A 25,429-nucleotide genomic window follows, 5' to 3' on the forward strand; every position below is an offset into this window, starting at 1 on the left:
ATAGAACTCAGCCTTGTTAGATATTCTGTAAATGCCAATTTGTTGGTTACTATTTAACTTTGTGCTTATGCTTTTGTATACCTAACAAATTAATTTTCATATACTAGATACCCTTGTTATCTAAAAAAACCTTAGTTAATTTGGCTTATCCTTTTCATTAATTCCTTGAGATAAAAATAAAGTTATTCGGAGTAGATAGATAAATAAGTGCTGTTTTTTTGTTACAGCATAATTCATAATACTAATATTGATCATTTATGTGTAAGGTACTGTACTCTTGACACTCAGTATACTGTCATTTAATTCTCCCAGTAACCAAATGAGGCAAAAATATTATCATAACCATTTTGAAGATCATTTTGTTTGTAATACTAAGAAAAGGTATATATATTTTAAAAAGTATCTTATACCTAGCTAAGCTCAGTGACTTGGTGATTATAGTAGCCATATAATAAATACTTTTTGATTTAAAAATATTCAGTAACTCTTTCATAACTCAAGGTGAATATCTACCTAGAAATGGCTTTATTTTGCAATTAGAAGTATTTAATGTTGAAATATATTTTTTGATATATAGCCTGGGAATTCCAAGAGTTAAAAGGTACTTTTGTTTTCAGCTACTTATTTCAAAATTAAATTTAATGTTGTAGAATGTTAGTTTGCTTGTGGGTTTTACATAAATCTGAACTCTTTGATTAAGATATTTGCATTCTTTGGCTATAAGTCTGATGACAAGAAGTCATGTCTTTTTCTTTAATACACCTAAATATTTGAATTCACTGTATTTTAATTTGAAAGAAGTCTTATCTAAAACATAAAGATTAGCTAATTTTTTTTTTCTATTTTTTTCCCCAGGTTAATAGTAATGAACTTACAAATGGGGTAATAAATGCTGCCTTCATGCTCTTGTTCAAAGATGCCATTAGACTGTTTGCAGCGTACAATGAAGGAATTATTAACCTATTGGGTAAATATTGCTGTAGTTTAATGACATTTTATTTCTTATCTTGTGTCATATAGGTAAATAATATTGTCTTATTTATTACCTAAGGTTGCCTAAAAATTTATTGAGATATATTCATTTATTGTAACAATTTATTTGCAGAAAAAATTTTTATACCTGTTACACATTCCAATTGATTAAATACTTTTACAACTACAATGTTTAGCTGAATGAACTTTGTATTTTTTAGATATATCTGTGTTTTCTTCTATCAGTTTTATAATTTTTAGAAATACAAAAACTCCTTAAAAATTAAGTTGGAATTTTTCTGTCCAGGAAAAATCTTAATTCCTCATAATTTACTACATAATGAACTTTAACGGTAAATTTGATTTTTTTCTAAACTTAGTTTGATTAATTATTATAAATGCGTTAAATATTTATTTTAATAAATGAGGTGTTTTGAGGCATTTTAGGACTGTGTGGTGATTTATTGTGTATTTGGTATATGATCGATCTTAAACAGCACAGGTCCACTTATATGTGTTATTTTTTTCAACAAACAGTAAATATATTTTTCTTAACATTTTCTTTTCTCTGGCTTATTTTATTTTAACAATACAGTATGTAATACGTATATGTATTAATTGTTATCTTAAGGCTTTCAAATAGTAGGCTATTAGTAGTTAAGTTTTGGGGGAGTCAGAATTTATATGCAGCTTTTCAACTGCATGGGAATTGGTGCTTCTAACCCCAGTGTTGTTCAGGAGTGAACTGTATATGAAATGCAGTTCATTTAGCCAAGAAATGCTCTTTGTTGTTGTTTTTTCCCCCCACAGTGTGATTTGGATGGAGTACACAAGTGATGGTCTTCAAATAGTGCCAAAGTACAAATATCATATATCACATGTGTTCACTCCAATATGCTTGTTCTTCCTCCACTCCTTTTTATTTTATTTTTTTATAATTTATTTAAATTTGTTTTTTAGTCCGGTGTGGCTCAGTGGTTAAGTGTCGACCCATGCACCAGGAGGTCGCTGGTTTGATTCCCAGACCGGGCACATGCCCAGGTTGTGGGCCTGATCCCCAGTGGGGGCCATGCAGGAGGCGGCCAATCGTTTTCTCTCATCAATGTTTCTGTCTTTCTCTTCCTCTCCCTTCCCCTCTCTCTCTAAAATCAATAAAGAAAAAATATTTTTTTAAAAAATTTGTTTTTCATAGGCTGGGGTAACATGAACTTACTCAGGGATGCTTTAATCCATGGAAATAGGAAAATTGGGATTATTTTTTCACAAGTGAAGAATGGAGTGTTTTCTTCAAAACTTTGGAAGGGACAGTCTTCCATTTAATAATTATTATAAATTAAGCTCTTTATTGATGTTTCTATATTAAGTTTAAATGAACTTTCCAAGAGATATTTGGATATGATGAAGTAGTCATATTTGTTAATATATCATTAGAATATTTGGAAATAGAAGTTAGTACTATTTTAAATGGAGTGAAGGGTGATATGTATTGTCAGTTTGTTCTACAATATTTCTTCCCTCGTTATGAGGGAAGAAATATTGTAGAACAAACTGATAATATGAGTAAAATCAAGTAACTTCTCTGTTTTAATATAATAGCATCTCTATTTTAATTCACTTTAAATATCTTAGCTTATTTAACACTTTTTTTTTCTGTAGGATGAGTGTGTTTTTGACACCTAGATGATCTCTTTGGAGCTATTTTTTTTCTTTTTGAGTGTTATATTTTGATGTGAGTAAAAATATTTTTACATCTACTTTTGGCAGAAAAATATTTTGATATGAAAAAGAATCAGTGCAAAGAAGGTCTCGACATCTATAAGAAGTTTCTAACCAGAATGACAAGAATCTCAGAGTTTCTCAAAGTTGCAGAGGTAAACTGTCTTTAAGTGACTATCTGTTAATTTGCCTTTTTTGTCTGTAAATGTGGATTTTAAAAGAATCAGTCATTATCTAAATGAAAGAAACATTTTTAAATATAGTATGGTATATAGTCAGTTACATCAGTATTTCATATTCTTTTTTTTTTTTAATGATTTTTAAAAAATCTTCACCCATGGATATTTTTCTGTTTATCTTCAGATAGAGTTGGGAGGGAGGTGGGGGAAAAAGAGAGAGAGAGAGAAAGAGAAAGAAAGAAAGAAACCTTGACATGAGAGCTACACATCAACTGGTTGCCTCCCGCATGACCCTGACCTGTGCTGGGGATGAACTGCAACTGAGGTACATGCCCTTGACCGGAATCGAACCTGTGGCTCATTGGCTTACACACCGACCCTCTAACCACTGTGCCAAACTGGCCAGGGCTGTATTGATTTTTTTAGAGAGGAAGGGAGAGAGAGATAGAAACATCTGTGTGAGAGAGATGCATTGAATGGCTGCCTCCTGTACACCCCCCCACTGAAGATCAAGCCCACAACCTGGGCATGTGCCCTGACTGGAATCGAACCAGGACCTCTCACTCCATGGGACGACACTCAATCCACTGAGCCACACTGGCCTGGCAATATGTTGTATTCTTTATGGTACAAATGTGATATAGTATTGAATAAAATATATTCTGTATATTTAATTCAACATTGAATATTGAAAAGTAATCTATTTTAAATTATTTATTTATAAATTAGGTTGATGGCACACAGTAGTGGCAGCGATTTTTATGTTTGGAATTTGTCCTGTATTTTAGAAGATTTATCCTGTTAAATGTGGTAAAGACTCTTCAGTGTTAGTGCAAGTCTTTTCCCTGTGAGACTTGCAACTGGAGCTGCATTGTTCATAATGTTTTGTTCCCCTGCAGAAGTGAATTTAGTGTGTTTATTGTTTATCAGTCATAAAAGCCATGAATGTAGGTTATAGGATAATCTAATTTTGCAAATCTATTTTAGAAATAATTCTCTGAAATAGTCACAGAAGATTGTTGTGGTAATGCTTGCAGACATTATCTTGGTTGTACAGAACCAGCTCTTTTTTAAAACAGGCGGCGAGAAAGAGAGAAACATTGATGGGAGAGAGAAACATGGATCAGGTGCCTCCTGCATACCCCCTCTTGGGGATTAAGCCCACATCTCGGGCATGTGCCCTCGCTGGGAATCGAACCAGTGACCTCAGCACCCTCTGGGTGCACGGGACTATGCTCAGTCAATTGAGCTACACTGGCTAGGGCCAAATACAGCTCTTAAAGTGTTTTTGATTGTTTTTCTTTACCCTCTACCTATCACCACCAGAGATGTCTTGCTAGGATAATTCTGTCAGATCACTAGGCTGTAATTGACCAATCATATCAAAGCAGTTAATCTGAAACTAGCAAGTTGGTGATTTTTGCTCTATTACCATAGTGATATTTTATTCTCTAGCAGATGAACACAACAGGATGATGAGATCTTTGAAAAAAATAGCTTGTGTTGTTAAGCAGCTATTTTTTAAAGTCTACTGTAATTTAAATAAGTTTTAATTTGCTGACTGTTCCCTTTGGTCTCTTATGTCTTTTGCATTTGATAGTTAGAGTTACTGAACTGAGTTTTAAGTCCTTAATTACCTCCAGATCTGTTGGTCTTACTCTGAGATGGACTAGGCCATCTGTTCCATATGATCTGAAAAATAAGAAGACTTTCCTGTCCTAAAATATTTTTTTCTGAGGCTGTCTTTGGGATTGTAATTTCATTATGAGATCTTAGTTCTTGGCGTAAAGGTACAAGTAACCTTTTCAAATATGTTATTTATTAGCTATTAAGATCTCAGTATGAATAATTTTATCAACTTTTCTACTTGAGAAGAAAGGATGATTAGAAAATGAAACATCGTCCCAGGGAGGGAAACAGTTTTTAAATTTGGGTACTAGAATAATAAGTAGGAATGGTTTTTATCTTTTTTTGCTAGAAATTATCTAGTGCCTGAACATCATGAAAGTGTGTTTGGGATTGCTTTGTGGAAATGATTATATTCTGGTTAGGTATCAGTTGGCATTTGTATAAAACCTGGCTTATTGGAGTGAGCATAGGTTTTAAAAATTATCTATGGTGATTGCTTGGGAAAGCATATTTTATGGAGGAAGACAAAGTTATTGTCATCAGGTTTGTGTTTTAACTTCTTTTTTAGGCCCCAGGGAGCTTGTTTGTGGTTAGCTTTTCTCATTCTTGCCATGTGTTTTTATCATATAAGAACTAGAAGTGATGGATTTTTTTCAGATTGTGACAAGGTACTGGTGCTTGGAAAATATGGAGATGGTAACATTAATTAGTCTTGTTGAATTTCCAACTTTAGTTCTCCTCCTGTTACAACTTTTAGAGCCATCAAATAACATACGCCCTTGGAAATATTGAATGATAAATTTGGAGATTGAATACTTTTCTAATTTTAAAGAAGTCTATCTAAAATATTGTTCATGGTACTAGTCATAAATATCGTTTTCTAATTTTTATTTATAAAACATTTTTGTTATAATTTTATCTATTAAATACAATGCTGCTTCTTCTTACAGCAAGTTGGAATTGACAGAGGTGATATACCAGACCTTTCACAGGTAAGTATATTTTTATAATATCAATTCACTGTCTGCTACATCTTGCCACTGTGGTGTGAAGGGCACAAGATGAATAATATGCAGCTCATGCTGTCAAGGAAATCAGTGTAATTTTTCTTGACAGATTTTAACATTTTGATGTATTGGTGATGATGATTGTATTTTAATATTATGACCATAGAGGGTGATCTACTCACCTCTTATATTGGTGGAGCTAGCCACTACTATACCATTCCTTTATTCTTTTGAATCTCTCTTTCCTGTCATCATTGTCAGAAGAAAGAACTGAACTTAAGAGAACGGTATTTTAAGAAAAAATGTGCCCTATACTATTGATAGAGAATTTGTTTTTTTTTTTTTTTTTTCAATTTGTTTCCCCTGACAGGATACAAGACAAACACCCAATTTGCTTGAGTTTTAAAAGGATATTTCCTTTGCCCCACTTGAAGATAGAAAATTATTTTATACAGGATTTATGTTTCCTGTTTTAAACCTTCTGCTTTGGCTATTTGACTCAGGTAGGAGTATTAAATAGGGATAAACCTCAAAACATGATATTGGAAGAAGAGAGCAGGCTTTGTTCATCTGTGTGAGTCCTGGCTGTGTCACTAGCTTGCCCTGTGATTTAGGGAAGTTACTCTCTGTGCTTCAGTTTCATCATCTCTAAAATGGAGAAATTACCATACCCACCTCATAAAGTAGTTGGGGCGATTAAATGAGTTAACACCTAAAACATATCATTAAGCATTCAGTATTAGCTATTATCACATTGTTTTTATCATCATCTTCTTCAAAAAATGTCCAGGAAAGAAACTTTAAACATGCATTTTTTTTTCCTGGCCTTTTCTGTTTTGTTTGTTTTTTTTACTGAGTATTAAAGAGTGAAAGTACTTGGCATAAACTATCCTTGTCACATTTGTGTCACCTCTCTTCTTTATAGACTCTTTTCCCTTATTTTAAATTGTTATGGGACATCTTTTAAATAATGGTCTTTGTTGTATTTCTCTCTACTCACTTGTTCTGATTCATCCCTTTGATTTCTAGGCCAAGAGTACATAATAGATTTACTTATGGGTTACATGTAAATAAAACACTGCATTTGAGATAAATTGACCTCATTAAGATTGAGTACATTTTTGTGGGCTAAATGTGAGAAGAGTCATCGCTAGAAAAATATGTAGTATAAACTGATTTGGCAGTTTCAGATTCCCCATTTGTCATTCACCTTCACCTGTCTTTTGTTTTAAATATATAAGCCTCAGGCCAGACTGCATGTGTCTGTACTTTATTCATGGTATTGAAATTGGTTAGGGTTGGCCAGCCTCCTGACCCTCCCTCCCTCTTCCTTGATGATCTCTGAGTGATGCAGACATTTTCAAAGGCATACTTCAACAAAGCTATTTATACTTTAGGGAAAATGATGGTGGTTGTACACAAGAGTGGAAATTTGAGATTACTTATTCTTGGTTATAAATTGCTCTTTTTAAGATGTGAAGCATCACATTTCCTTCACTCTTTGCAATGTGGATTTGACTTTTAAAAAATAGCAAGATATATTTAGAAGGGATTTTGGAAATAGTTTGTTTTTAATGATCATAACATGGTTTAATATTTGTAAGCCTCAATTTAAAACTTTCAGAAAAATGTTACAGAATACTAAATTTAAGAGTTTAAATTTAGTATTTTGTAGCATAGTATTTAATATCTAGGCTTTCTGGTCAGACATACCTTAGACCCTATGGCGGCTCCTGCTATGTATCAGTTATGTGTTCTTGGATAAGTAACTTAATTTTCACTGTCTTGGGTTATTTTTAAATAGGCTATACTAGCAGTGTCTTCTTCATAATCAGTGATTTTACACAAAGTAGCTAGCACAGTTGTGTTATAAGACCTTTTTAAAATTTAACTGCTCTCATCAACATTCTCATTATCTCTGATAATAGCTCTTGGGACAGTATTTTGCCTGCAGATTTTGCAAACATTTTGTTGGGGTTGGGTGAGTTGCACGTGTTCTCAGTTCAAAGTAGAAGTCATTGTTACAATCTTATATTTTTGGTTTTAATTGATTTTCTGTATCTGCTTTATGCTAAGATCTTTATACACACACATACACACACATACATACATATGTACATATATACATACACACACACATAGGATGAAGGAAATTGTTCAAGTCATAATTGTTAGAAAAATTAGCTTGTATTGCCTCTTCCAGCTATTGTTAGAGCCCTGTAATCCAGAAACACTGTATCTCAATATTTGGGGTAATTAAATACCACTGATGCATTTGCTTCCCTTAAAGATAGTAACAATTCTCAGATTATTGAAAAAGTGTCCTTTTGAAAGTAATTAACTCTTTATATTAAGTTGAGATTTGCCATGTAGCCTGAGAATTTAAAAGCTAGTCTTTATTTTTTAAATTGAGGTAAATATCGATTTCAATGAGGTTTGATAACTATAAACATTTGTGTAATCAACACACCAGTCAAGATATAAATCAATTCTGTCACCCCCAGTTCTTGTGTGCTCTTCTAGTCGCTCCCTAGTTCTCTGTATACAAACCACTGCTTTTATTTCTAATAATGTAATAGATCTTGAATTTAATATAAAAGGAATCACACAAGTATTTATTCTTGTGTCTGTCTTTTGCTTATCATAGTGTTTTGAGATCTGTCCATGTCATTGAATCATTCTTCTTTATTGCTGCATAGTATTCCATTGTGAAAATTTACCACAATTTTGTTCATGCATTTTCACATGACGGACTTTCGGATTATTTGCAGTTTTTTACTGTTATAAATAAAGCTACTTAAAACATTCTTTTCTTGTGGAGACATACTTTTATGTCTTTTGGGTGAATAATTAGGAATGGAATTGGGTAATTAAGGTAGATGTATATTTATTAAATGTAATTTATTAGATGTAATTTTATTAAAACATCCAGATCCTTTTTCAAGGTTGATGTATTCCTACCAATATTGCATGAGAGTTACAGGTGTTCCATATCTTCACCAGCATTTGATATTGCTGGTCTATTTAACTTCAGCTAATCTAGTTGATAAGAAGTTGTATCTCATTTTAATTTTAATTTTAATTTCCTTGATGTTAGTCTTCAGTTTCATTGATCAATAATTATTCAAAAATTACTCAGGAGGTACTTATTAAGTACCAGGAATATACTCAACAGTATCTCAGCTTTGAGGAATGTGGTTCTATTTAAAATTCAAATAAGTTAAAATTTTAAAAATTAAATACTTTCAGGATCCTCTTAAATGTTTTATGTTTACATAGTTATAGTTTTTATATTTTTGATTATGTTTATTAATACTCTTTACTAGGTCATGCTTATATAATAAAATAATATTGTCATTCTTAGGTAGCTAAAACTTCATTGTTAGTTTATGAGGAATGTAACTATTTTTGTTTCTCTCCTATTGGTCAGATGATACTTGATTTATTCTGACCAATTGCCTGATTATCATGAAAGTCTTCTTATTTGTGTAATTGATTCAGGCCCCCAGCAGTCTTCTTGATGCTTTGGAACAACATTTAGCTTCCTTGGAAGGAAAGAAAATCAAAGATTCTACAGCTGCAAGCAGGTACATTATTCTTCAAAGGGCAAAGAACAGGAGTGATGTTTCTGAAAGAGTAGATGAATCCAGATCGAGTTCCAAGTGTCTCTTCAACTGGATTTAATCACTTATAGAATGGGTTTAACAATAGTACCGACCTCATAGAGTTGCTGTCAAGGATTAAATGGATTAATACATGTAAATTCTTGGAATAGTTACTGATCTTCAATAAATGTTAGCATCTGTTTAGGTGATGGCAGTGGCTCTTGATCTAGAACTGTGTTCATCATATGAATAGTTGTCTTAAAGATGATAATGCATTGATTCGTATGATGTTTTATAATTATAAATTGACTTTTTACAGATTTGATTAACCCTCAGATAGCCCTGTGAAGTATGCAAGTAGTAACTTTGGGCCTCAAATCTAGGATGTATGGCATCAAATTTTACCATCTTTCTCAGTTTATGGGGTTGATTATTGACATATATTTTAATTGGTCTATTAGACATGGTACCTAATTTCTAGGACAAAGACCAGTTAACCTAGCAAATTGAAAGTAACACAGCCCATCTCACATCAACCTTGTAACATGATTTCTGAGTTTGGTACTGACTTGAATAATTGTCATGTTTTTTTACGAAGATTTCCTTTTAACAGTATGAAAAAATGGTTTTTATGAAGTATAATGAGGACCTTTTTTTTAGACTTTTTGATTGTTGTTTCAGAACTCGGTGTTTTGTTTTTTTAGCAACAAAATGTAAGTAATCTGTAAAGGAAAATGTTACTGAATTTTAATTTTTAGATTTGAATTCCAAATATGCTCTTTGAATTTTTTAGTAAGTTTTTAGAAGTATAAGCCAAAATTATAAGGCTCGAAGATTTGAGAAAATAATGAAAAATAAAGTCAAGTAGTTCAGGTAAAGACTGAAAATTTATTAGGTTTCTTGCTCTGGCTAGTAGTTCAGTTGGTCAGAATATCGTCCCATACACCAAAAAAATTTGCAGATTTGATCTTCGGTCAGGGAACATATGGGAGGCAACCAGTTGATGTTTCTTTCATACATCAGTGTTTCTCTCTCTTTAAAAAAATCAATAAAAACATATTCTCAGGTGAGGATTAAAAAAATTTTTTTGTTGGATTTCTTGCATTTCTGTCACAACTATATTACTCTTTCCTTGTCTTCTGAATTGTATGTTTATATTGGCTCATTTGTAAAATTAATTTTACATAAAATTTAAATAGTTTGCCAGTTATGTGCTTAAAGTAGAAATGAATGATGTTTGGTATGTGATAAAAGGAAAATGAATAAAGGTTGTTACTGAAGAGGAGTTCTTCATGTTAGCATTCTTTGCCACATTGGTTTATTTTACCTAGAATTAACATTTGGGGATTTAATGTTGGGCCTTCTGGTATTGGTAAGGTTTTGATATAAGGGAAAGGAGGCAGCTTACTATGAATCTGCCAGTGAGAGATGATGCATTGTGTATGTCTAATATGTTTGAAAAGGAAATTCTAACTTGGAAAAAGGGTAGCAGATAGAAAGTAGGTGCCAGATAGACCAGTGACTAGAATGAAATTGATCTTCCTGGGAATGACATCTTGGGTGTTATAAGAAACATACCTAGACACGTTTATTTATTACTGGTACCCATGTTTTATTGTTTCTGTAGTAGCACTGCCAAAACCCAGGCTGTAAATTAGCAAACAGTTACTTCCTGTGAGAAATTCAGTATGTTTTACTCATAAGGGTTTTCCTGGCTGTAGGTGAGCTCTTTTCTAATCATTAGGGTTCCCTTCCTTGGGGCTTGGAATATGCAGTATCTCTCACCTTTATTGTGAACCCTTTCCAAAATCTAACATTTACTTTAAAAAGAGTGAATGTGTGTGTAAATCATATAATTTAATAATTCTCTAGGTTACGGGTAGAATATTTCATATGAAGTACTTGTTTTGACTTCATAAGTTCATAATTATAGTGCATATCAGTTGCCAGATCATTTCATAACCAGGTTGTAATATGAAATGTTTGTCAAAAAGCCTAATTACCTTTGTCCATTTATTCTAGGGCAACAACACTTTCCAACGCAGTCTCTTCCCTGGCAAGTACTGGCCTGTCTCTTACCAAAGTGGATGAAAGGGAAAAGCAGGCAGCATTAGAGGAAGAACAGGCTCGTTTAAAAGCTTTAAAGGTAGGAGTGTGCATTCTTTTTATTTGGAAAAATAAGTACAGGTATTCATAAAATAATTAAGACCTCTATAGTGACTAACAGTATTTAATGTATGGTCATCCAAATGAGGTAAGACTCAATACATAGTCTAATTTTTCATCCTGAAATTGAATGACTTATGGTCAGAGAATACCTTTTTGCTAGAATGAAATTAGAACATGCTTTTGTTTAGAGGACATACAAACAGATCTGGCTTCTGGATTCCTTATGGTAGTTACCTTTCTCAACAGGAACAGCGCCTAAAAGAACTTGCAAAGAAACCTCATACCTCTTTAACAACTGCAGCCTCTCCTGTGTCCACCTCAGCAGTGGGTATAATGACTACACCAGCCATTGACATGTTTTCTACCCCTAGTTCTTCTAACAGGTAGGTGGAGAGGTTAAAGATTTCCTATGAATACTTAGGTTTAAAGACTTCTAATAGAAATATTGCAGAGCTTTTCAATTTTAGTTTGATTTACCATTTGTAATCATAAATTCACACAAAGGAGATGCTGATAAATGGTGGTACTATTACTAACTATAAAGTGATAAGAGTTTGTATTTTGCCTATTTAGGAAATGGAAGATGTGGCTAAATTGCAAATTTATACTAACTGGAATGGAGTGGGGGTATATGTTGGCAAACATTTATTTTATTGTATAAAAACTAATTATAATAACACATTTATGAGATGTCTAATGGTTCAGACCCCTTATAACTCATATATATATATATATATATATACACACACACACACACACACACACACACACATATATATGTGGGTATGATATGTATTTCAAAATATCTTTTCATCGGATATTAAACGCCTTTCATATCTGTTCCCTGGTGTTAAACACAATGATCTGGAACACAGTAAGAGTTTAGTTGCCAGATTTCTATGGTATTGAAACTTACCAGACCAACATCAGTAATATTGTTGCTTAATTTAAGCTACTTAACAAAGGAAATGTAATTATTTTCAGGCAAATTAGAATAATTGGCTTTTTCAAATCTATTCTGTCTTTTACTTTTATCCACAGTGGTTTAAAGTAGAAGTGTGGAAGTCAGATTGTGGTTTGGATCCTGGCTCTGTTATTTCTTATCTTTTCTTTTTTTTTTTTTTTATCCTCACCCGAGGACATTTTCCCATTTTTTGTTCAGATAGAGCGGGAGGGAGAGAGAGGAAGAGAGAGAGAGAGAAACATTGATGTGAAGGGACACATCGAGTGGCTGCCACCCGCATGACCAACCAGGGCCGGGGACAAACTGCAACCGAGATACGTGCCCTTAGTGAACCGAACCCGGGTCTCTCTGTACCGCAGGCCGACGCTCCAACCGCTGAGCCAAACCGGCCAGGGCTTATATTTTCTTTTTTAACTTCAGTTTCCAAATAAGATATTGTATAGTATAGGTCAGGGTTTCTCAATATTAAGCAAGCATAAGAATCACCTGGAGGGTTAAACCACAGTTTTCTTAGCCCCACCCTGAGTTTCTGATTCAGTTGGTGTGGGGTGCAGACCCAAGAATTTTCATTTCCAGCAGACTTCCAGATAGGGTTTAGCACAATGTTTAGCACATGGTAAGTATGCCAGAGGGAGATGAGTTTCTTTTGTTGGCTTGCTTTTCTTTGATTTTATTGTTTTTACTGTATTTTATTAACTCATCTTTTAAAGGTCTTCCTTCCCACCTACTGACTCCTATAACAAACAGCTCAGTGTAACTGTTACTAATTCAGCTGCTCCCTGCTCCCCCTAAAGTCTTAGATGTCTGGTGAATTTAGTTATGTTTTCTTTCAGCTTTTTTAGTTTGTTTGTTTTGATATGCCGCTTTTCTTAATCCCCAATAAAATGACATTGAACCCACTAAGTGTCAACTTTTCCACTTGGGGACCTTGAAAAGAAGTCTGTTTTATAAGGAAATGAATGGAAAAGAATACTGAATGTTTGAGGGTGAAAAAATATTAGATAAAGAATTAATTTGACTATGTTTTATTTCACTTAATATACTCAAAAGCTTTCACCTTTTTAATAGTAATTGAGGGCAAATCTTATAGCCTATTACAGAATGCTTATTGCATATTCTAAATGTATTTGTACTTATTTGCATATAAAACTATTTTTCTTAATCTAAAAGACATGCCTTTAAAATAGTTTTAGGTGGCTCTGGCCGGTTTGGCTCAGCAGTTAGAGCGTCGGCCTGCGGTCCAGAGAGACCCGGGTTCGGTTCCCGCTAACGGCATGTACCTCGGTTACAGTTTGCCTCTGGCCCTGGTTGGGTCATGCAGGTGGCAACCACTCGATGTGTCCCTTTCACATCGATGTTTCTCTCTCTCTCCCTCCCCCTCTATCTGAACAAAAAAACGGAAAAATGTCCTTGGGTGAGGATTAAAAAAAATAGTTTTAAGTGTAATTTATAAGTGATCTATGCTGCGTTATACAGAATGCTTTTAATTCATGGAAACTGTAGGAATTTTTAAAAAATTATTTAATTTAATTACATAAAAGTCTTGTGGTAAGAAATATATCATATCCCAGGGGTGGGGAACCTTTTTTCAGCCAAGGGCCATCTGGATATTTATAACATCATTCTCTTGGGCCATACAAAATTATCAACTTAAAAATTAGCCTGCTATATTTGGTCAGGCTAATTTGGTGTTAGACTTGTGATGTTAGCTGATAGGATTTCACGGGCCTTGTATGGCTGGATGTTCCCCACCACTGATAAATGTAATGGGTGGCTGTGTTATAAATTCATATCATATCGGCATATATAATTTTTCTCTGTATTATTGATATATTTGGATTATGAAGCAGTAGAGGTGAGGTTAATAGATATTGTATGTTGTGTAGGGGTATTGGTATTGCAAGTGCAACTGAAGTTCTTTAAAGATTAAAAGAAGAAAATAAATTTTCTTAAATTAAAATTGCCATGATATTTCATATTTCGAATCATGTTGTTTAGGTTCATTTCAATAAGGAAATCTATTTTACTGAGAAAGTTATTGATCCTTTCCTGAAGGATTATTATTATTTGGATCCCATGTAAACTGAAGATATGGAACTTAAATATTTTTCTAGGTCTTAGAAATATGCTGTTGTGTGAGGGATATGCCATTGTTATCTTGCTGAAAATGTTCCTCCTTTCGAGATTTACATTATTGGGTCTTTCAGTTTTTGTTTTAATGTTCTTATTTACTTGGGTGGGAGAAGGAAGTGGATAATGTAGCAGAGTTTACCTAATAAATAAATCACCTTTTCAAAATATCTTCATAGCTCATCAAAGCTACCAAATGATTTACTTGATTTGCAACAGCCAACTTTTCACTCATCTGTACTTCCTATGTCATCTGCTTCTCAGGTAGCAAGTACATGGGGAGGTAAGTAGGCATTAATTAATTCTACTTTATATGTTGTATAGGTATCTCCCTTCCCCTGTTCTGTGGTATTTCACTTATTTGTATAGTTTTGATTATACCTGATACAGGAGAATTTAAAAAATATTAAAATGGCAATGAAGTCATTTTGCCCCTTTGAAGACATTTTTATTTATAAATGTAATTTTGGAATTCATGTTTCATTAAATTATGAAATGAGGTTTAATGAAGATGAAAAGGAAGGACCAAATGTATGTTTGAGTATAAAATTATTTTTTCATTGTTGAATTTCTACTCCATAATTAGAAAATATATAATAGTCATTTTACTTTTGGTATAAAAAAAAATTTACTTGCAAGGGAAAACATTCAACTTGTGTAAGTATACGATAAAGTCTAATAAAACTCAGATGGTGTTATCAGGCAGTGTGAACTATGTTCTGACTAGGAATGTCATGACAGACTTGATGCTACTTGTATATAAAATGTTGATTTAATTCAGACCTATAAGATTTGATATTGAAAAGTTTTCTCCTACAACCACAGGAATGTTTGCTGCCTTTCAATAGTTCTTTGAGGACTATATCATGACGATGGTATTTGGCATCTTGAAAGGAATAAGTCTAGGCCATGTCAGTTTTTAAGTAGTTTAGCTTAGACATTTATTATGTTTTCAAATCATTTCCTTTGGTCTTGGTGCTCTTGTGTATATGTGAGTATTATTTTGCAAACACTCAAAAATTATTTGGGAAAGAAAGGAGATATTATGAAAAAAAAGACACTGTCTAGAGAACTGTAGAGAATGGCAAACTACTTTAAAATTTATATGTGGCTCCTATGTAAAATCTGAATTGATTGGTTTACCTCTCATAGCAAAGATAAGTGAAAGAACATAGTAAGTTTTTATGGTAATATGAATTAGACTTTTAAAGTTTTTATTTTAATAATTTGAATTTTAAGAACTTTTATGTTTCGTTTTTTTATAATTATTTTTAAGGCTCTATTTTGTATAATAAAACATAATCTATGTGAAGGCAGAAGTTTTTAAATATTTTTTTTTCAGTGTTATATCCCCAATGTCTGATTTATAATAGGTACTTTGCAAATTTTTATTGACTAGGCACTTTTTTTATTTTAGATTGGTTATTTCTTGTTCATAATGTAAGTCAGGGAACAGGAATAGTGAAACGCCAAAATACTAGATTTATAAACTAATTTTGTGAGCCATAACTTAATTAAAAACTAGTGGTCTCAGAAGGCAAGTTTAAGTTAGCTAAATCTTAAGACCTGGGACTAGTAGTTTCTAAAAATTATAAGCTAGTTTAAAGTAAATAACTATTTTAGAATTATTTAGCTGAATGAACTATAGACAGCTAATTCAGATTAAGAAAGGAGTTTCTTAATATCCTAATAAGTCCTAGTTTTAGGATTTTTAATCTGTCAAAATTTACATGCTTATTTATTGCTTATTGTTAATTACTTTAGCAAACGGTAGTAAACATGACCATTTAAGTAGTTCCAGCTTGTTTCTCTTTAAAATGAGTAGTTTCTCTAAATTAAGGCTGAAAAGTTATCTTTCTCGGTAAGTGAAATATTTCACAGAAGGGTAATGAGAACTAATACATTTCAAAAACAACTTAACTCTGAAATTGTTTTGTTTGGACACCATATACAATTAATTCTAACAATGACAAGTTAAAGTTTTTGCTTGGAATTATTTTGAGCCCATATATGAAGGCAAATAAACTATTACTGTAGGAAAATAATTTAAAGTAATTTCAGTCTGTAAGAATTGTTCTATGTCCTGTTATGAGAAATATTCCATAGCAGTCTATTTGTGAATACAATGTGTCGGAATACATTTAATTATGTTTTATTTTCTGTTTTTGGTTATTTTGCCTTATGTACTATTTTCATAACAATTTTACCCATATTTTAACATTAGGTTTGCTGTGTACAAGTGAGACTGTTCAAAATGTTAAAAACATAAATTAGGTACAGTAGGAGCAAGTACAGAGGCAGAAAAGCTTATCATTACATATGAGGAAAGGACGGTGATCTTTACTATGAACTCCTCAATTTAAGAATTAAATCTTGTTTTGACTTTCATATAAAGATATTTGGCTTCTGAGTTGGCAATAATTTCAGAGTTTTGACTTCTGCATATTGGATAGTTTAAGAGTATTTTAAGCAAAAATTTTGAATGCTTCCTAGCTTAGTGTATTGTTCATCATCTCCATGCCATTCTGATTAAGATTTTTTACTTTATTGTTAAAATGAACGTTAGATTGAGATAAGTGAACAAATAAATCTTAATATATAAAAAGCTTTCATCATAATATAAAAGATTTTTGAAATTAATCATTTACCTGAACATTTGAAATATGTAACATTTTACATCATGCTGCTTTTATAGACAGAACACAAGCTTTCCTGTTCCTCGCATTGCTTTATTAATGAGGCTTTGATTTTTCAAGAAATGGTTTGGAGTCTAAACAAGCACTTGGTATTGAATACTGATATCTAAGATTTAAGTTTTCACCACTAAGAAAACTTTGAGATACAATAGATCTAAAAATATTATCAACTACAGCACACTTTGTATATTTTCACCAAGATTTCTAAATTTAATTCAGGCAAAAAAGAATTATGCATTCTGAAGTTTAATTTGCTTTACTCTCAGCTGCTGTGAAACAACATTTTATGAAAAAAACTCAATTTTCTGTGTGTAAAGAGTATTTAGAATCTCAAGACTATAATATGACTGGACTGGTTCTATTTTCTTTACTTTTTCATGACTCTAACATAAAATTAAACTTCCAAAAATAGTGATAAAAAATAATGGACAGTTTGTTTTTAAAACGTTTAAAAGAACCCTGGCTTCTGTGGCTCAGTGGATAGAGAGAGCATTGGCCCTCACATTGAAGGGTCTTGGGTTCCATTCCCAGTCAAGGACATGTACCTGGGTTGCAGGTTTGATCCCCACCCAAGTTGGGGTGCATATGGGAGGCAACTAATTGATGAATTTCTTTCACATCAGTGTTTTTATCCCCATCCCCCTCTCTCAAAATCAATGGAAAAAAATGTCCTTAGGTGAGGAGTAAACAAAAAAAGTTTGAAGAATTTGGAGTAAAGTTGCCAGTCTAGCGAAAAAAGGTTAGAAAATAGCTGGAATGTGATTTTTTTGTTTTAATGAATCTTTTTATTATTTGCAGTATAGTGTTTGTTAGTACATCTAGACTACCTGTAGTGTTTTGTAAAGTAGATTAAGAGCTGGTTTTTCTTATTGTCTGATTGACCTAAATGCAGATGCATTTACACATGTCTGCATATTCTTTTTTAGGATGTTTTGTATAACAGAAAATGATTGATATTATACGCTTAGGTAAAACACTGTCAATCAGTAGAACAATAGATAACTAGTGACCTTTCCCGAGCATGTTTTTTCTCACAAACCAATGAATCTTTTTTTGAATGACTTCTCTGTGGCTTCTTTTGCATAGAAAACTGGAGAGAGGTTCTTTGTTGCTTATTGTCCAACAAAGTACATTGGAACCTCAGTTCTCAAACTTAATTCATTCTGGAAGGCTGTTCTAGAGGCAATTTGTTTGAAAACCGAATCATTTTTTCCCATTAGAAATAATGTAAATTGATTTAATTCATCCAGACTCCCAAATGATTCCCTGTTTTAACCTTTATTATATACAGTTCATGTCTAGTGTACTGTTTAATTTATAAACAAACACTTCTTTTCTTAATTTGTGGAAGCATGCCCTGCTAGCCTTAAACGAATCACTTTCAGCACTTGTTTTAGTGGTGTCTTTCAGGAAGTCAGCATTCGGCATCTTCACTTTTTCACATTATCACTGCCTCTGAAATGCTGTCACCAGCTAACTGCTTTTTTGTGTATCCAAGTCAACAATAGTTTTTCTACCTCTTCTGTTGCTTGTGATCATTCTTTTTTTCACACCCTTGGCAACATTAGCATTCTTGATGGCTTCTTTATGTTTTAAAATTGTACTGCCTGTACATTCACCAGCAACAAAAAACAAGAATATTCACAGCACAATTTCCTGAAATGTTAACAATGGGAGGGTTAGTGGTAAATTCTCCTTTGTGGCCTGAGAGACACTTGTCAGGCTGATGTATCAGCAAGAAAGGGTTGTTTTGGTCCCGAACCAAAATTTTGTTTGATAACCGAGTCATCCTCCCTCCTAACAACTTGGTCGAGAACCTAAGAGACATTCAAGAACTGAGGTTTGACTGTATAATGTACTTTAAAAAGTTCATGCCACTGTTGCATATTTAAAAATAGCACTTTCAACCAAACTGACCAACTCTAAACTTAATGGGATTCTTTCTTACACAAGAAGGAGTTAGAGTGGTCATTGTTACATTTTAATTTTAGTACAAAAAAATCCAACTTATGTCTATTTTCTACTTTGTATTTCCCTCGTCTCATTTTTTTTTATTATTATTATTTTCTCTCGTTTCATTTATTGAGGAATGGAAGGGTGGGAAATATGTTAAAACATGATTCATCTGAGTTTGAATTTATTTTTCTTTTGTAAACAGTTTTGGAGTGTGTGGAACACTTGCCTTGAATTTATTGACTTTAAGGAAAGTATGTTTATATCATAGTGAATAAGCTGGTAGGCCATTGCTGCCTTCTTATTGTTCCATCATTACAGTCTTAGAGTAAAATGCAGTGCTTGATACTGTGCAGGTACCATGGTCTTCTTCAGTAAGGGTCACAAAGTAGAAGAGACCATAGGTTGTTGTCTTCTCATTTTTTATTGTGTTACAAGAGAAAAAATTATGACACTATATTTTTGCTACTCTTTGTTTTTTCCTCTCTCCATTTACTTAACGGTAGGATGAATGGCTTTCTATCATTAGAATGATGTTTATCTTGAATGAGGTATAGGTACAGTAAATGCCTGATTCTAAAACAACTTTACATGTAGAATTTAACAGTATGTATATGCTAACATTCTAGTAGGGAACAGTGCCTTTGTTATTTATTCAGCAAATGTGTAAAACCAAATCTTTAAAACTCTTAGCTTGGTCTTCAAAGCTGTTTATAGTCTGTAAATGGCCAGTCTTTAGCCTCTGTTCTTAATTTTTCTAAAATCCTTTTTTCCATCATTGGAGTTTTTCTTCATCTTTATTTTCTTATTTCCTACCTCTGAACCTATACAAGAGTTATTAATTAAAAAAAATTTTTTTGTTGTTGAAAGCATTACAGATGTCCCTCTTTTTCCCCATTGACCCCCCCTCCTTCCCGCTCCCACACCTCCTGCTCTCAAGAGTTATTAATTTTTTGAGTAAACATAGCCACGCCACCAGAGTCAATACATGTCCCACCTAGAGTGGGTAACGTGGTATAAGATGGGTGGCTGTTTTACAGAAGCATTTTATTATTATTTTTTAACTACTTGATATTGGCTTCCCAATACTGGAAAGCAGATCTATTAGTATGCTACTATTAATGGACACATAAATGATTTTTTTCTGAGAATTCTCTTTAAAATATGTTAAAAAGCAGTTCTTCTATCTTGGTGATTAGGTATTTTTGCATTTAAGATTAATAAGCAGTAATATAGCTACTACTTTTCACTTTGCATCTTTTGACTAATTATAATACTAATTAATTTACTTCCTTTCTTCATTTTGTTGTAATGCACTTGGACTACACAGATCCTTTCTCTGCTACTGTAGATGCTGTTGACGATGCCATTCCAAGCTTAAATCCTTTCCTCACAAAAAGTAGTGGTGATGTTCACCTTCCCATTTCTTCAGATGTATCCACTTTTACTACTAGGACACCTACTCATGAAATGTTTGTTGGTAAAGTACCATTTAACCTTTCTTTCCAATTAATGTTTATACTGCCTAAGTATTTTTTTTTTACTTATTTATTAATTATTTTTTAAAGCACTGCAATAATTACTTTGGATTTTAATATCAAATTTAAAAATAACTGAATAGCAATAATGCAGTGAGGTTTATAAGTTGACACTAGTATCCCTAATTTTATTTAATGCAGGATTTTAGGAAAGAAAATTTCCTTTAAAGTTGGACTTTTTTAGTGTTTTGTTCTCATATTATGTTGCAATATTGAAGCTGTCTAGCATCACATGCTACATCTTGTTTAATTCAGAGAGTTAGTTATTAGGAGAACTGGTTGAAGAGTAAACTTAAACTTACATATGTGTTTGCGTTGGCTTATATTTTTCCTCTGTATTTGTGAGGGGGTGGTTATATTAGTAGCTATCTTGTTTGTTTTTGTTTTGTTTTTTACTTTTTGAACTGTGAATAGTACAATTTTAGGTTGTTTAAAATCCATGCATACCCTGTCTCTGTCTTAAGGATGTCACTTCATTGTTAGCCTTGAGGTAAATAAGAGTAGAGACTGTAAAGCAATTTGACTGAGTAACCTTTAATTGCAGTATCAAAATCCATTGAAGGCAAGATTTCTTACCAAAATTATACAAGAAGAGTACATTTTTAAGAATATACGAAACTGAAATGTTTTTGAATCCTGCTAAAAAAGATGCTAAAGCTCCCTTAAAAGATGGTGAAAATAACTTCAACAAAATAGCTTAATGTGACACAAATTTAAATCTTTGGTTAAAGCAGCATGCAGAAAGTCATCTATGTACCCTAGATATAGCGCATGTGGCTACACTCTGAATGTTCTGTTAAATATATCTGAAAGAGAGGGAGGACGGCAGGTGACTGGAAAGCAATAGTTGGCGATTTGAGAATGTTCCAAGGCAGGTGCTGTAGTTATATATAACTAGTCTGATAGCTCCAAAGTGTAATTATTGATTGCAACAATTCCTTCATGTTATTGTAATACAGTAAAAAATTACATAAAAAGTGGTTGAAACTAAATTTCACAGTTTGTTACTCTTTAGAAAACTTGTCAAATGAAGTACCTTAATTTATAATAAGGGGTTACTAGAGTTACCCTTGGATATATTTTTTTCATTTCTTGCAAGTTTATATTTTCTTTATATTTACTGTGTATGAACAAGTATATGTTTAATAAATATGGCTGCTTGTGTCCTTCTGGTCAGTTTTCTTAATTTGGCAATATGAAACAGATATGTCTTTGCTTTGGGGCCCTGTGCTATTTCCATATTTTAGGTTAGAACAGTATATGGATTTCAGGCTATCACATCTATATGCATTGAAGAGGGATAGAATGGAGGTCAGTAACCTTAAGCTAAAGGTCCTGTCTAATATTACATTCAAACAGAAGCAGAATAAAAAAATTTAAAAAAGCCATTGTTAGAGAGTGACTTAATTATTATTTATTCAAGGAGAGCCTGTAACAAGAGGGATATATAGTAGAAATGTCATTTTCCTAATGTCTCTTAAGTTAAGGCCTATGGGTTGAGACAAGAGGAAGACCAGAAAGCAAAGCAGATTAGTAAAGTTGATGACCATATATTCCAAGGTGACTAGGTACATTTGAAAATTAAAATCATAAAATTGGTGATCCAGCTCTCAACTCTTAATACTGGTAAGAGAACACTATTACCATTTTATGGATGGATCACCTGAATCCCTGAAAAGTTAAATGCATCAAAATAAGCCAGCTTTTGGGACCAAAGTCTGAAGCAGGAGACTTGCAGCTTTGGTCTGCAATGCTCCTTCCCTTATAGAAGTACAGACTTTCATTTAAATCCTTGTTATTTTCTTTCTGAGAGCAAATAGTACAAATGAAAGTATAAAGTATACTTAAAAAAATCACCTCTGCTAAATTTTGTCATTAGAGAGAAAAAATGTATTTGTTAAATACTTTTTTTTTAAATGAAAATAAGTACAGAAGGGGAAACTAAAAATCACTCAAGTCAACCACAAACATTAGAACAGGAGTCAGCAAACTTATTCTTAAAAGGTCAGATACAAATATTTTTGGCTCATGAGCCACACACTCTCCGTCACAGCTACTCAACTTTGACATTAATCTGAAAACAACCATAGAAAATACATAAACATATGAACTTGGCTGTGTTCCAAAACTTTATTTACAGACACATGCAGCTGTAGTCTGCTGATGCCTGCCCTAGAAGAGACTTTTTAATAAGAATTCTTACAATCCCAGTTAAAAGTTTCCAAGAAGTAAGTTGTGTGATAAAAATGTTAACAGTTTCTTACTCAGAATAAGAGCATGAAAGAAAGGTGTGCCATTCCTATCACCTAATTAGGCATATTGTCATTTTTCAGTGGCATGTGTGGCTAATGGCTACCATATTGTACAAGACAGACTTACAGAACATTTCTGTTATTTGTAAGTTCTTTTGGCTAGTTCTGCTCCAGAACAGTGGTCAGCAAACTTTATGTAAAGAGCCAGAAAGTGAATAGTTTAGTCTTTATAGGATACATAAAATCTCAATTGTATATTCTTCTTTTCTTTCCTTTAGTTTTTTTTCAGTTTTTTATAACAACCATTTAAAAATGTAAAAACTATTTTTAGCTTACATGGGCTTGTAAAAATAGGCCATAGCCTATAGTTTGCCAACCCCTGTTTTGTAGGATTAAGAATAACCCAGAAAAATCAGAAAATAGCTATATGGATACCGTCCAGCCCTTCTAGAGGAAGACATTGATCTGATGATGTGATGCTCAGTGTACTAGGTTGCTTGTCCTCATTCAAATTACAAGAACGCTGAATGATAAGTCAGGGGATGGGTTGTGGTCCCAGGTATGCCATGCCAATGACCTTGTCTAGACCTGCTTCCTCATCTGTAAAAGAAGACATTAGAAGACAGATTAATACTAGCTAAAAAGCCAACTGCTTCATATTTTAAAAAATCTAAACAGATACTGTGTTTTTAAAAACAAATTGTGTGAGTATAATATGTATTTTAAATACACTACTCATAATGGAGCCTTAAGTGTTCTTTTTAGTAAGTTTTCATTTGAAGAATGCCAAGTGTTCTGACTTTCCTAGTTTTTTGATTACTTTAAATTACTCCATTCTACTTTTTAACTCTTCCTCCTCTGTACTCTCCCCCTCCTCCAATGCCTTGTCAGATTCTTTCTCTGATATTCAAGCCTATCCTAATACCACCCTTATGTGCCATGTCCCTTCTGCTGTAGCTGGTTTATTTGGAGGTAGGTAAAAGTAGCTCTAAAATGTATCAATTTGTGCAGGAAAGATTTTTTTTTTTTCTTAAAACGAGTTTTTAAAATATTTGTAATATTTAAAATTGTAATACTTACAAGTTTTATTAAAATACTTTTAATATTTAAAAAACAAATAACAAAATAAAACAAATAACAAATAAGTATTATTTTGTTTTCCTAATGAAACACATTATTGTTTTGTGTCATCTTTTAGTTGCTTTTATTCTCAAAACTCTAAAATTCTCAGAAAGACCTGGCCAGTGTGGCTCAGTTGATTGAGCATCATCCCATGGACTGGGAGGTCCCCGTTCGATTCCCTGTCAGAGCTTATGCAGGGGTTGTGGGCTCGATCCCCAGTAGGAGCATGCAGGAGACAGCTGATCAGTGTTTCTCTCTCACATTGATGTTTCTATCTCTCCCTCTTAAAAAAAAATCAATAAAAATGTACTTAAAAAATAAATAAATAAATAGCTCAGCCAATGTGGGTCAGTGGTTGAGCATCGAACCACGCACCAAGAGGTTGCTGGTTTGATTCCTGGTCAGGGCACATGCCCAGGTTGTAGGCCCGATCCCCAGTGGGGGCGTGCAGGAGGCGGCCATTTGATGTTCTCTCTCATCGATGTTTCTCTCTCTCTCTCCCTTTCCCTTCCTCTCTCTCTAAAAATCAACCAATCAATCAATAAAATTCTTGGGAAAGTTTATAACATTTTTTATTTTTTTAACATTTTAATATTACAAGGGATAGGTGTTATGTGATAGAACAGTAGATAAGTTTGACTTAGAAGTTGTGCAGGTGTTAGGGAGATTCCACTGGAAAGAAGCATGCTTTTCTAGCACTATGCAAAGAGCAAAGAAATGGGGTGCAGTTTCCATGGAGGCATGGACAATTTGATATTCATCTGTGTCTTTCAAGTATATTCTAGGCCAGTGCAGGAGCCATAAAACCTTGAAACCCAGCTGATATTTTGTGTACATAGGACTTAATTACCTTAGTTAAGTTAAAATTAAAAAGTAGGTTTGACACAACTGACAAAACAGATTTTTTTTATCCTCATCCGAGGACATTTTTCCATTTTTTGTTCAGATAGTGCGGGAGGGAGAGAGAGGAAGAGAGAGAGAGAAAAACATTGATGTGAAGGGACACATCGAGTGGCTGCCACCCACATGACCAACCAGGGCCGGGGACAAACTGCAACCAAGGTACGTGCCCTTAGCGGGAACCGAACCCGGGTCTCTCTGTACCGCAGGCCGACGCTCCAACCGCTGAGCCAAACCGGCCCGGGCACACAACAGGTTTTTGACTGGCAGTAAGAATTGAACATGTTTAAAAGTACTTAAAAATACAGTATATGTGGACATTGGATGGAAAGAATGTTTGGAAACCAGTGAACTTGGGTTTGGTTTCCAGTTCTCTCTCACTTGTGTGCCTTTAAGCAAGTATTTAACCTTTCTAAACCTATGAAAATTGAGTAATAATGTCTTGTAGAATTGCTGTGATGTTTACAGATATGTCTTTGTAACATTCAGCACTATTTCTGGCACATAGAATTATCATAAAAAGGACTCTTAAAAATCCATCTTGTGTATGCAGATCATTTCGTATTTGGAATGTACTTTCTACCTAATTTTATTATT

General features: G+C 33.2%; 1 protein-coding gene and 1 non-coding gene across 32 annotated transcripts in view; one reads left to right on the top strand and one right to left on the bottom strand.

Moving 5' to 3' along the window:
• The window catches only part of PICALM (phosphatidylinositol binding clathrin assembly protein), a 103,674-nt gene that overhangs the window by 46,739 nt on the left and 31,506 nt on the right, over positions 1–25,429 (top strand). For 12 of the 31 annotated variants that reach the window (XM_036259959.1, XM_036259980.1, XM_036259978.1 and 9 more), the window contains 8 exons: positions 856–967; positions 2,737–2,843; positions 5,447–5,488; positions 9,005–9,090; positions 11,131–11,254; positions 11,524–11,660; positions 14,551–14,654; positions 20,330–20,500. In XM_036259959.1, coding sequence (XP_036115852.1) covers positions 856–967; positions 2,737–2,843; positions 5,447–5,488; positions 9,005–9,090; positions 11,131–11,254; positions 11,524–11,660; positions 14,551–14,654; positions 20,330–20,500 — 883 coding nt within the window. The remainder of the gene's footprint in view (positions 1–855; positions 968–2,736; positions 2,844–5,446; positions 5,489–9,004; positions 9,091–11,130; positions 11,255–11,523; positions 11,661–14,550; positions 14,655–20,329; positions 20,501–25,429) is intronic. The other 19 variants (XM_036259976.1, XM_036259964.1, XM_036259963.1 and 16 more) reach the window with 3 other exon arrangements.
• LOC118629174 lies at positions 5,856–5,969 on the bottom strand. Its single transcript, XR_004959414.1, has one exon. It is a non-coding gene; the product is annotated as a small nucleolar RNA SNORA27 (small nucleolar RNA).

The sequence above is a fragment of the Molossus molossus genome, unplaced genomic scaffold, assembly GCF_014108415.1.
Source record: "Molossus molossus isolate mMolMol1 unplaced genomic scaffold, mMolMol1.p scaffold_m16_p_13, whole genome shotgun sequence".
In the NCBI taxonomy this organism is placed as follows: domain Eukaryota; kingdom Metazoa; phylum Chordata; class Mammalia; order Chiroptera; family Molossidae; genus Molossus; species Molossus molossus.